Here is a 13,167-nt window from a genome sequence, read left to right as displayed (position 1 = left end):
CAACTGTCCCCACCTGGCTACTTAATGTCACCCTGCTGGCAAAATTTTCTTGGGAGAACACTGGTTTGGAATAGTATTACTGTAGCAAAATACATATATGAATATTTATGTTCTTTTTGTATTTGCAATAGTCTGTTTTACAATACGACTTTTAAACCTTGTCAATTATTTAAAAGCTGGAGGTTGTTTCTCATGTGTTACACAGATGGGACATGGGCACATTGGATATAGAACCTGCCTACCCTAGGAACAAGATGATGACTCTTTCTGCAGGCAGTACCCCCAGACCAGTTTTATCCTCCTGTCCACAGGAAGTGGTCTTAGACAAAGTCCCTTCTTTGATATTTTACCTTCAGGCTCCCAGGTGCCATCCTTTATTATGCACCTCTCTGGTACCCTATCCAGACTTCCCTGAAGGGTAGTGGACAATTTCAGGGTCAACTTTAACAATGTAGGGGACCCCCAAAGACTGACTCATTGAAAGAGGCCAATGGGGACCGATTCCCTGCTCCCCTCTTCCATTCACCATACTAGATCTGGTGGCATTATTATTATCATTTATTTGTTAGGCGCCACAAGGTAGTCGCAGCGCCGCACACAGTACTAACAGTAGACTATACAGGGTGAAACCATACAGAACAATGAACAAAAAATACCAATACTTCAGAAACTCCGGCCAGTCATATGCAGTAAAGACGGAGCGGAAGAACAGGTATGGAGACAGGAGGGGAGGGGGCCCTGCTCATACGAGCTTACATCCTAAGGGATCCCTGAGAACCACCAATGGACAGGCACGGGAGTGTATTATCTTGTACCTCCCCTTAGCCTAACACCACAACTGCCCTGGAGAGTCTCTGCATGGGGGTGGGGCCAGGTGGGCCGCCTCTTCCTCCTCTTGGGCTACGGTTACAGAGATGAATGATGGCCTGCTCACTACATGATTGCTGCTGCAGCTTTTGTAGAATAAAGAAGTGGGCTGGTGTTGGCAACAATACCCACCTACAATTGGGAGCACAAAGTCAGTGAATGGTTAACACTTTTAGTCAACGAGTGGCTGCTTTGGCCAAGTGGTGCCAGGGGAAGTAGTCATTGATGACCTCTGTCCTATCTTATCTGTGTCTGGAATTTGATACAGCCCAGATTCTTCCTACCTCAGGAAAAGGTCCGTTGACTGTTGGCAGTCACTAGCACTGGATTGCATGCAGGTCCTGGGACAGATGGTGGCAACCATAGCGTGTTCAATTTTTAGTGCTATACCAAGGTCTAGAGTTAGCCATTCTCCGTTAGTGAACTAGCTCCCACCACACTCTCAATTGGCCCCTCCTTCTGTTTCAGAGCATGTAGACATCTCTCTCTTGGATGTCAGACTAGATTCTTGCAGTGGTATATATCAATCAACTGGGTGGCATGAAGAGCAGGAAAGTGGCTACAGAGTCTCCAAGGATCCTGACCTTGGCTGAGATGCATGTCCCTGTGATAACAGCCATTCACATGGAGTGGAAAACGCCATTGCCATCTTTCTAATGTCAATGGAAATTCTAGACACCCAGAGCTGTTTCCCTTTCTGAACCTGAGTGTTACAGGATAGTCCGTTTCAACTCTTGTCAGATATTCCTCTTGCACTGCCGGTTTGGATGGTTAACTTCCTAGTGTCTTCCAACTCTAGCAGGTAGATATTTGGGCTGGCGACGCTCTTGCAATGCTCCCATAGTTAAGGCTTATTCTGTCTAGGTTAGAACAACCCTCCTTTTAGAGCTTCTTTAACAGTGAGCACATCCTGGGCTTTTTTGGATCCAGTTTGTCTAAAACAGTAAATTACCTAAGATTTTGCAAATTTCATACATTTTTGGAATAAGGTGCTGCAAATAGGGCTGCTTATGGAACTCTGACTGTCCCCCACCACCAAATGTAACGCATGAGAAAACTGGATTACCCTTAAGTACTTTTCTTAAACAGTTCATTGTGGGAGTGCACAGGTCTTTCCCACCAGCTACAAGTCCTCTGGTCAGTGAAGATCTTCTCTTCTGTGGTTGGCCAGTTGCCTCTGCTTATTTCATTGTCATTGTACTTCATGTTATGCTTGTTTTGGTGTGTGAGGCAAAGTGTTTGCCAATGTGCGAAATTATACCTTCAAGCTGGATTTACTCTCACCTCTAAATGAGGCCCTTATGTGTTCCTGTGTCCCTCAGTTTATTACATGAAAAGAAGGCAATGTTCTACCGATATTTTGTTTCCTATTTTTCTTATTGCCTCCAATGTCCTGTCAAACTTTCCTTGCCTAGTATTTTTAGTGGCTGGAGACTGGTATTTTGTATTGAAGGCGTTTTATTGACTCTGGGGAAGTACCTTCTGAATTAATGCTGTCCAGATATTTCTGTTAAGGGGATACATTTCTGGATTTGTAGGCAACATACTATTAACAAACAATTTATTAAGCTTTCACGTAAACTGATGGTCCACATAAACAAGATTTAGAGGAGTGTCAACTCGACAGCCTCGAACTAGCTCATGACATTCATTCATGTCATTTGTTTTATCTGATGCATTCCCATGTCAACTACAACCTACAGCCACACTGTACAAGGTAACGTGACATGAGATCTATTCAGCTGTCGTCAATATATTTTAACTTGGTTTAAAAAATGTTCCCCTTTTTAGGGAAATTATTGATAATTCTTAAAATCGGGTATCTCAAATAGCGTGTTCACATTATGTTTATACACTCTGTAAATGTTCTCTATTTCTATTTATGATGTAGCCCTGGGTGTGATATGATGGAACTAAGGCGACGTTATCAGAATCTGTACATTCCCAGTGATTTCTTTGACGCCCAGTTCGCTTGGGTGGATGCGTTTCCTATTTCTCGGCCGTTTCAGCTTGGTAGTTACAGTAACTTCTATGTAATGCACAAGGAAGTGGATCCATTTGAGAAGAATACGTCCATTTTGGATCCTCCGGATGTAGATCACACATACAGTGCAAAGGTATGTTGGGTATTTTATGTCTTTTTGTGTTTATTTTTTAAAGGTCTTTGTTTATTATTTTTCTTTTGAAATTTTCCAAAATAAGTATGCAGAAGGCAAAAAGGGGAGGGCAAGTAATCATTCAAACTCTTTTTACACATGATTCAGTACATAGATAATTGTAGATACTTGTTCTGGATGTTGAACTGTAGATCAAACCATCGTCTCCATAATAGAGTGTGTGGGCTGGATTTAAGTTGAGGTAAAGTAGGGAAGAGAAAAAGCCTATTCCCAGCCTACAGTAACATTTTCCGCTGACAGAATTGTTATGGGGTCTGTCTGGGATAATAGTGGAATCTGGAAAAAGGGGATTGGTTGCAGTGTAACTAGGAAGAGCCATAACTAGGATAAACAAAAAGAGCACATACATAAAGGCAAAATACACAACACTGACAATTTGTCTGATCAGATCTTGCTGGCCATTTAAACCATACTTGCCTACTTTCAGGCAGTGCAGTCCAGGAGAGGGGTGTGACTAAAGGGCGGGGCCAAAACGTAATTTCCGTTGCGGGAGGCGGGACCAAAATGACGCAATTCACCGCAAATCGAGTTATTTTGTCCGGGGAATTGCGGGATGCGGGAGACTTGCCGGGAGTCCGGGAGACCGACCCGGATTTCGGGGTCTCCCGGACATTCCGGGATAGTTGGCAAGTATGATTTAAACATCAGAAAGAAGAGAAGTAGGCCATAACCTTCTCATTTATAACTAGCAACAATACTTGTGAAAAGGATTTTATATTTTGAGATGCCAAACCATTCTCAAACCATCCTGGCCTACGCTTGGGCAACAAATGGAAATCATATCCCTCTACATAATTGTGTGAAAACTTTTGTGTTGAATATAGGTAAAACAATATATTATACTTGTGAGCCTGGTATCCTTCCTAAAGGATTTCCATCTAAAATATTTTGTAGTCAGTTTCTAGTAGACTTTGCTAATATGAATTGCTTTTTAATATTTTTTACATCCTCCTTGAGGAGGAGTCAACCGCTGAGATTGTAGAAAGACCCCAAAGACTGTTTAAAAATATTAGCAATTTCATTAATGGCCCTTTGTATACTTTCCCTAATTATTTCCGCCTTTGTATTGCTGGTGTTTCATATGAGTGAACGATGGGTGGATATTAGCATTTTGAGTTTTATGCACAGTGGTAGATTGCTGACAATTCTCTTTATCTGTGTTCGTTTTGTAGGTTTGTTCTAATCTATGAATAGCTTCTGATTAAAAAATAAATAAAAATGGAATCAAAATACTTTATTTCGAACATTTTTTTTCCTGTAGGGATGGAGTAGTAATAGTGATAGTGTAAAGAAAAAGGGAACATTCTAATACTATTGGAGAACTCGGCCAAATTATGTACATTGCTTGGTCGAAATAATCTATTCTACTATACATGGAATTGTACATTGGGATACAATGTATATGTCCTTGTCATCAGTCTCTCCATATATGTGCATGAGTTAGTAATACTGGCTCAGAACGTAGATAGTGAAAAGACAGTCTTAATAAACAGAGTATTAAGCCACAGCAAGAGTTCATACCATTTAAATTCTACGGTGGATCCATCTCTGGAAGAGTCATCTTAATGGGACCGTCCTTACCTCTCCAAAGCAGTCGGGAGGTGGGGTTTGTTGTAGACTCTGATTTGTTGCTTGGAGATGTGCTCAGATCACGGAAGTTGTAGTGAGATAGCTCTGCTTCTCTATCTAAACGGATACGTATCAGTCCGCCGCAGTTTTCAGTCATTTTCACCGGATTGTATAAGTGAAGTAGACTTACAAATCAGTAGATGTATAGAGTAAAGTCAGTATTACCAACGCGTTTCACCCGTGAATACAGCAGGGCTCCCTCAGGTGTATTGTGAATGAGTGTTCCTCCAGATGAGTGTCATATATCCTAGGGATACACCCTACAATTAGCTTAATTGGTCTTTGGAGTGCTGAGCCACTTTAATAATCTATGAAAGGGTTGGATAACTGCCAGTGCAGGGTGCCTTCCCTTGTTAAGTCATAAGGCATGTAAAACTAAAAATTGGCCTCACCATATTTATTTCTTTTGTTTTTGACAATTTTTTTTATTATTATTATTAGTATCTCTTCTTATCTTTCTATGGGTGATTTTAAAGATTTTGTATATACACATACCCCTGATTGCCTTTTTCTTTCTCATAAAGAAATGAGCTTACAGCTAATGCAACACTAGTCAAGACTTGACATGTGTGCTGCAATTCAATATCCTTACACATCTTATTGTGCTTAAGCTGTTGTTGCTTGGTCTTTGGTTATAAGCTTTGCTAGTAGTGTTCCTACAGTAAGATTCAACAAATGTGCTTTACAGTTTTGTTCTCCTATTTGACCAAAAAATGTTATTAGGAGAAACATAACCCATTTGAGTAAAAATGTATGCAAGGCTAAGAAAACAACATGTCAATATGCAGTGTTGGTATCCTGAACTGGTCATTGCTGTTAGGAATCATTCAAGAGACCAATTTTGTAGGATGCACTAAATAAATGAAAGCTAGAATGTGATTGGTTGCTATAGGCAGCATCTCCACTTTTTCAAACCCGCAGTTTAGTAAATATACCCCCAAATCTGTTTTTATTGATGCACGTGTGGATGTGTAGTTATGTGATCAGTTGAGAGGAAAAGGTAGATCTTTGTTTTCATTATTGTATTTATTGTGTTCTATGGTTTTGATTTATTTTATTTTTTTATACTAGGTCATGTTGCTGGCAAGTCCCGCTTTGGAAGATTTATACCACAAATCGTGTGCGCTTGCTGAGGACCCAGTGGATGTTAGAGAGGGTTTTCAGCATCCAGCAAGACTAATAAAGGTAAAATGCTCATCAAGGCAAAGACATAACTGGTAACCTTGATCCAGAGTTCCCACAAAGTACACTCTGACAGCTAAAGCATAGAAAGTGATTTTACTTTATCCTTATGAGTGGAATCAATGTGCAAATATTGTATATTTCATTTGATAAAACTTCTTACCATTGTCTAACACTGGAATGAAAAAGTTTACATAACCCCATAAATTGTTAGTGGTTCCTTTTTTGGCTTCTGACAATTGGACTTTAGGCCTAATTAAATATATAAAAAAAAAATGTTTATAATTTGTTGGGAAATCGCAACAAATCCATGTTTTCAACATGAATTGATTTGGGCAGAACCTTTCTATGTAATGTAAAAGAAAAACATGTATTTAGTGCTTGTATACACAAGCGCTTTCCCTGTGTCCTTGGAAAGTTTTGGTCTGAGCATCGTTCACCAAGTGACACTGCAAATAGGGTTATGTAAACCCTATGAAGAATGTATTGTCCGTACACGCAAGCATTCACAATGAACACGGGACGGAACTTGTAGACAAGATCATGCTTCATCCATTTACATTCGGCATTCACTGTGAACACTTATGTTTACTGTCAGCATTTTCTTCTTTTGGTTCATTGAACCTTATTTGCACTACCGGTTGAGCTAATGTTATATGTTTGTCTCTATCTTGCAATAATGTGAAATTAGTAAGATGGTTAAATAAAGCTTAATTGGTCAGAGTGATTGGTTTACAGGCGCACAGGTAAAGTACTGTCTCTGCTCTGACCAGCTAGGATTGGATTTTAATGTTGCTTAAACTGAAAGTAACAGTATACTTGAACAGTGTATATTAATTCCATGATTTATGATTAAAATGTCTGTCTTCTTTTAAATGTCTTTTTGATGGTCTATTTTCTATAATAAAAATGGTTAAGTAAAACCAATTGTTTTTACTTAGTTTTTAGTGGGAATGAAGGGTAAGGATGAGGCAATGGCAATTGGAGGACACTGGTCTCCTTCACTTGATGGACCCGATCCGGATAAAGACCCTTCGGTACTTATCAAGACTGCGGTCCGCTGTTGTAAGGCTCTGACTGGCATTGACTTGAGCTTGTGTACCCAGTGGTAAGTACAATTCTTAAATCAGGACATGTCTCCCTTTTCATCCACGGCTTCTCTAGAGCTATACAGTTGCTCTATGCTAAAATGTTAATGGGTTTTTGAAGAGCAGGGAATCTGAAGTTGTTTCTATTGATTGACAATAAATGTTTCTGTGCATTATGAAGACATTTTCTTTTCATGCTCAGCTACAGATCGTCCAGAAGATCACGTCTTACACTGTCATAAAACCAAGTTGTTTTGCCGTATTTTCTAATGGTATTTCGAGCTTTGTTGACCTTCATAAGAAGATTCTTCTTCTAAAATTAGATTCTCTATTTAATTTGCATTTGAATATGATGTTGCCCATATAGGTACTTGTGAAATTTGCATTATTCACGCCAGTTCATTTTGTTTTCTCTATTATACGCTAAACAATGCTTCGACTTACCTGAAGAAAATCAATGGCTTTATATAATTGTGTTTTTTATTTTCTTTTTGTAGACAACCCTGAGCTACAAGAGAACTAGGCTCTTATATTCCATGCGTTCTAGATTTTGTTTTTCCAACATGCTTCTTCCCTTGCGACAGGTACCGTTTTGCAGAGATTCGCTACCATCGCCCTGAGGAGACGCACAAGGGGCGCTCGTTTCCTGCTCATGTGGAGACAGTGGTTTTATTTTTCCCGGATGTTTGGCATTGCCTTCCCACCCGCTCAGAGTGGGAAAACCTGTGCCGAGGATACAAGCAGCAGCTGGCCGACAAGCTTCAGGGTGAACGCAAGGAAGCTGATGGAGAACAGGCACTGAACGCTAATCTCTTTTTCTATTTCCGCTTCTCGCAGGCACAGGAACACAGGCACAATGCACTGCACACACTAAACACACCCCTACCCCCTAAAAGAACACTCTTCGCGTCGTCTGCAGTGTAGTGAATCTTACCTACACCAGCTTCCTAACATGGAAAATTATTTGGAGCTAAAATATCAAAATGATTATACATTATTATTATTTTTTGTTTAGTTTCTGTCTAATATAGCACTAGGTTGCTGGGTCATTGGTCGTATTTAATGACATTTGACCCTATTCACCATCCTATCATCTTATAAAGGTTCACATTTATCACATCCATCCCTAAACTGGAAAAAATCAAACCTGAACCATTTGATTTTTGGGCTATAAAGGAATAGTAAATATCTGTAATTAATATGGGGTGGTTTTAATTGCAGACAATGTCTGTACGTACTGTTATTATTTATTCTATTCATCATCCCTTTGTTTCACAGATTTGGCTTTGATTGACTTAGCGGTCAGTGAAAGTGCTAGAATGTGTGTATGTGCCTCAACAAAGCTTTAGGAGAAGACAATGAAAAATTGTGACCTTGCTACTTGCACGGACCTGCGACAGATATCAGTCCTCCAAAAGTATGTTACTAACCACTTTATTGTGTGTTTGCACTAGGAAGAAGAGGACAAAGATGATGGTGATGCAAAAGAAATTTGTACTCCTACTCACTGGTCAAAACTTGATCCAAAGATAATGAAGGTAAGCGTGTTTTCTTTATGGGAAAGTAGTAAACCTGTATCTTTTTTTTTTTTTTTATTTAAAAAGAAAAATGTAATTAACCTTTATTAGATATATACAACAATATAATGGTCCAATTAGCATTGCTCAAACGAACAAGTTTCATAATATAAATATCTAGACTATGCGGTGTTCAGTGGAATGTGTTTTGTAAATGGTTAATTAAAAGGTTAAGTGAACATTAAAGTGAGCAGCCCAAGGATCCCATACCAGATCTTGAAGAAATGTTAATGATGCTTGTCATGTATAGACATTTCTCTGTTTCTACTAAGGGTGTAGCCATAGCCACAGTATGCCATGCGTCTGCCATAGGACTGAGCTGTACGTGGACAGATAAAAAGCATGCCTCTCAGTCCTAGTTGCAAATTTACACATCTGATTGTTGCCTGAATAAATCAAAGTATTGATGGGTAATGGAATGGATCTAGTTAGGTGAGAGCGGTAAGTTGGCCACACTTTGCCATTTCGTCTACCAATTTGGCCTATAGAAATCACTGCATGTGTGGTTCCTTTGGCAACGAGTCATCTAGTGAGTACTGCATTTGCACAATTATTGCCTGACTACATTAAAGCTGCACTGCCTCCTAGAAAATATGTCCTATGGTGCCCAATCCAACTGCCAGTTCTGTAATGCACAATCAGCACATTAATTTTATTTAACAAAATTTAAATAGTAGCAGAGAAGGGTTGGGAGTAAGAGGACCAATCAAGGTCCAGGAGTTTGGCCTAAGCACTGGAGGGTCTAATAGGTCTTAATTTGGACACATACCGACTGTATGTGCGGAGTCAAACACTTAACTGATCATTAAGATCACCAGCTTAACTTTACAGATAGAAATTGAAGTGTCCCATTCCCCTCAACTTTTTACTACGTGGACTAGTGATGGGTAGTAACTAAAACAAGTGGGAGGTGTTAGAGATAAAGCAGAGAAGCCTCACTCACTATCTCGCTCACACTGGCTCTTTTGTTTCTATTCAGCTCTCTCATTTAATACTCATGAGTCAGTACCTCTAAACTACCAAAGGTGGCACTGCTGTGCTCAGACATTGTGTGAGACTCTGGAGCTGATCACTGACTGTGAGTCGTGAGTCACTCTCCTCGCTCAGGAGTTCATTAGTTCATCTAGTTCATTTCACTCAGTGACTCATACGAGTCTCCAAATCTTTCCACTCTCCGAATCTTTCCACTCTCCGAATCTTTTCAATCATTTAGATCATTTAGCTCATGAGTCACAGGAAATATTCCCTTCCCTGTCGGCTCAAGACACAGTGCACTGCTGAGTGCTGCATGTTATATACTGTAGTTCTGTTTACTCCACCATATATACAGGGGAGATGTATTAAACCTTCAAGAGAGATAAAGTGGAAGCGTTGCCCATAGCAACTAATCAGTTTCTGCCATTTTATAGACTCTGCTAGATAAATGACAGAAGCTGATTAGTCATAATTGCCAACATTATGTTAGTTGCATCTGGGAGTTGCTGGAGCGGGGTATTGGTGCAGGGGGCGGGGCTTCGTGAATTGTGCCATTTTGGCCCCGCCTCCAGTAGCGTCATGCCTATTTGGGGTCTTTTTACAGCTGTAAAAATTCCCCCCAAGGTTTGATACATCTCTCCTATATCCTGATTGCACTGATCTCAATTTTAAAAGCAAAAAAGTGACACTTTATAATACTCTGAATTTGGGTCTTTTTCATTTGCATATTATGGAAATAAAAAATAATAATGAAAATGTAATTAACTTTGCAGAGCTTAACATGTCACTACTAGTTTTTGTATAAGGGATTGCCCTTTTTAAAATATTAAAGATCTGACATATTACACTTATCTGATAATTTTAACAGGACTATATCTCATCTAATGAGATGTAGTATATATGCCTACAATATGTGTAATAGACTAGATCTATGTCTCCAATCACTTCTCTCAGCAGTGTTCCAGAGCCAGTGATCTAACTGAACTAACTGAGCTAAATGAACTACTGAGTCAAATGAGTGAAATCGGTGAAATGAACTACTGAGTGAAATGAACTAATCTTTTGAACTAATCTTTTGTGTGAACTAGATCAGAATGAACTAATCTTCAAAATGAACTAGATTTCCCATCACTAACGTGGACAAATCTTGTACTTGCTAATAATTGTAGAAAGCAGATATAATTGTGAAACCTATTAAAGCTTTAGATCCAGCAATAGACACACCTATCAAAGTGATGCAAGTGCCACATGCATAAATGATCTTTACGCCCCTGATACTATATACGAATAACATTAGTCCCAATTCAATTTTGAATTAAGGGAATGTCAAAGTCTACCCTATGGCTTTGCAGCTCTGGCAGCTCCAAAGTCCTCCTCTAATTACAGAATAGGAGATGAAAGTGCAGTGTTTAATGCGCTCCCAGATGACACAACGCTAATTGGCACTCAGTTTTACTTAGGTGGGTGCGGAACAGGAAGGCGATTGGCTGGGTGAGGAGAAATGTTAAGTTGGAGCAGCAGACAGTAGATGGTATCACAGAAGAAGTCGTCTACCTGTTCATCTCCAGCCTCTTTATAATCAGTTTTTTTGTTTATGTGCTTCCTGTTGAAATTTCAAGAATATAGATATATATCTAGATGCACTCAATTCACAATAAGTATATCAAAGCTTAAAAGGCTATGGATAGTCCATAATTCAAAAAACTGGATCCATAGTTGTTCACAAAACGAACAGACCAGCAATAAGAAAAATACAAAATTTAGGTCATATGGTAAATGCAGCTAAATGTCTGAAAGCCGCTCACTGGAAAAATATTGCCCTCCCCTCGCTCTCAGCTACCATTAGTAAAATTGGTCAATTTACAGAATGGAAAGCATTACAGCTGTCCTCAAAGATAAGCCAGAGAACTTCCAAAATACATGGTCTCCTTGGACGAGCCATTTCAATGCTGAACCCCCATTAATAACCGTTTGACACTCACCCGCTCCCATAAACTATGATCATTAGAGGCTTGGAATGTCTTGTATTTTTAAATGGTAATCACAGACAATCTGATTACACCTCCATATAGCCAAGTCTATCGCTATTTTTCTTCTTTGCCACCTGATTTAAGGAGCAATAGGTGATAAACTCCCCCCTCCTCTTTCTCTTCCCCTAATCCCTCTTTCCTCATTGTTTGTTTTCCCCCTTTCCCCATACAACAAAAATAAAAACAACCCTCGCTTCTTTACAGAAACATGCCAATTTTCTTTGTGCTGTACATGCTCCCATATATATGCATGTCTGTTATTTAAAGTGAATTGTTTCACATATTTATCATATGATGTCTCATTTTCACTCCAGTGTTGTTTTGAAAAACTACAATAAAAATTTACTTTTCAAAAAAAAAAAAAAATTTACTTTTCAAGAAAAATACAAAATTTAATAGAAAAAAAATAGAAAGATACATCACAGTGGTATGCCCTGCCCTACTGTGATGTATCTTTCTACTTTTTTCTATTAAATTTAGTATTTTTCTTATTGCTGGTGCTGGTCTGTTCGTTTGTTGAACAACTATGGGTCATAGATATAGCTATAGAGAGATTTTGTCTAATCATTACATTGTATCTTAGTTTTTATGCAGTTTGCAAACATTTGTTTCTTTATGCAGTTGTCTGTTAATTTTTACATCCATCAGTGTTGTGGCCATGCAGTGCGCTGGGAAATGCTGCGTCTTCATAGCTGTGTTAATAGAATGCAGGAATTCTTCTCCGTAGCTGCCACTGTGCTGTGTTTTGTCTGTGGATGAAAATTACTGTTTTTAGGTAAACGATCTGCGCAAGGAGCTAGAAAGTCGAACTCTTAGTTCCAAGGGATTAAAATCTCAGCTTATTGCTCGATTAACAAAGCAACTTCGCATAGAAGAACAAAAAGAGGAACAGAAAGAGCAGGAAAAGGGTGAAAAAGAGGAGGATGAGGAGGAAGAGCGGAAATCGGAAGATGATAAAGAGGTTTTTATCCCATTTTAAAGATGCATGCACTTTCTCTTTCTACAGTCATAGTCCGTAAACTTAATTTGTACTCCCTATCTCCACGTTAATAGGAAGAGGAAAGGAAACGTCAGGAGGAAATAGAGCGTCAGCGGAGAGAGAAAAGATACATATTGCCTGATGAGCCAGCAATTATTGTTCATCCCAACTGGTTGGCCAAAAATGGAAAGTTTGACTGCAGTATCATGTCTCTGAGTGTCCTGTTAGATTACCGAATAGAGGACAATAAAGAACACTCATTTGAGGTACCCTTGCTATGCATCTTGTTGCCAACATATTACTTATGCTAAATCTGATATATTCCTTGCTCTGCACAAAGCTGGGTTACTGGGCTGGAATGAGAACTAGACTATGACAAGAAGAGTTGGTAATGGCCATTGTGTCCTTTACTGTACTCTGTGTTGCACTACTGAATGGGTATCATTAGAGATATTACCAGGAATTAGCTTGTTTTTTATACTCTCCTCTTTGTTTCTATTACATTATCCTTTAGATTGTACATTGAGCAGGATTTCTCTTTTCTGGTGTGAAAAGTTATTTGTCATTATATACTGCTCTGTACAGTGCTGCAGAAGATGATGACATTTTATAAGTCTGTTACTAATTCCGAATAACTATAGGTGGCCACAATATGATTATGTC

At 39.1% G+C, this 13,167-nt stretch overlaps 1 protein-coding gene and 1 long non-coding RNA gene across 2 annotated transcripts in view; one reads left to right on the top strand and one right to left on the bottom strand.

Moving 5' to 3' along the window:
* Positions 1-13,167, top strand: part of CCAR1 (cell division cycle and apoptosis regulator 1) — a 53,982-nt gene that overhangs the window by 14,043 nt on the left and 26,772 nt on the right. The window contains exons 11-17 of the mRNA XM_075216477.1: positions 2,759-2,984; positions 5,745-5,858; positions 6,797-6,963; positions 7,528-7,738; positions 8,398-8,481; positions 12,301-12,486; positions 12,579-12,770. Coding sequence (XP_075072578.1) covers positions 2,759-2,984; positions 5,745-5,858; positions 6,797-6,963; positions 7,528-7,738; positions 8,398-8,481; positions 12,301-12,486; positions 12,579-12,770 — 1,180 coding nt within the window. The remainder of the gene's footprint in view (positions 1-2,758; positions 2,985-5,744; positions 5,859-6,796; positions 6,964-7,527; positions 7,739-8,397; positions 8,482-12,300; positions 12,487-12,578; positions 12,771-13,167) is intronic.
* Positions 8,548-11,243, bottom strand: LOC142161170 (uncharacterized). The gene is made up of 2 exons (XR_012693357.1): positions 10,628-11,243; positions 8,548-9,388 (listed from the first exon to the last, which is right to left on the bottom strand). It is a non-coding gene; the product is annotated as an uncharacterized LOC142161170 (long non-coding RNA).

Source organism: Mixophyes fleayi, chromosome 6 (assembly GCF_038048845.1).
Source record: "Mixophyes fleayi isolate aMixFle1 chromosome 6, aMixFle1.hap1, whole genome shotgun sequence".
Lineage (NCBI taxonomy): Eukaryota > Metazoa > Chordata > Amphibia > Anura > Limnodynastidae > Mixophyes > Mixophyes fleayi.
The sequence above is the reverse complement of the archived record's forward strand: the minus strand, read 5'-3'. Positions and strand labels throughout refer to the sequence as shown.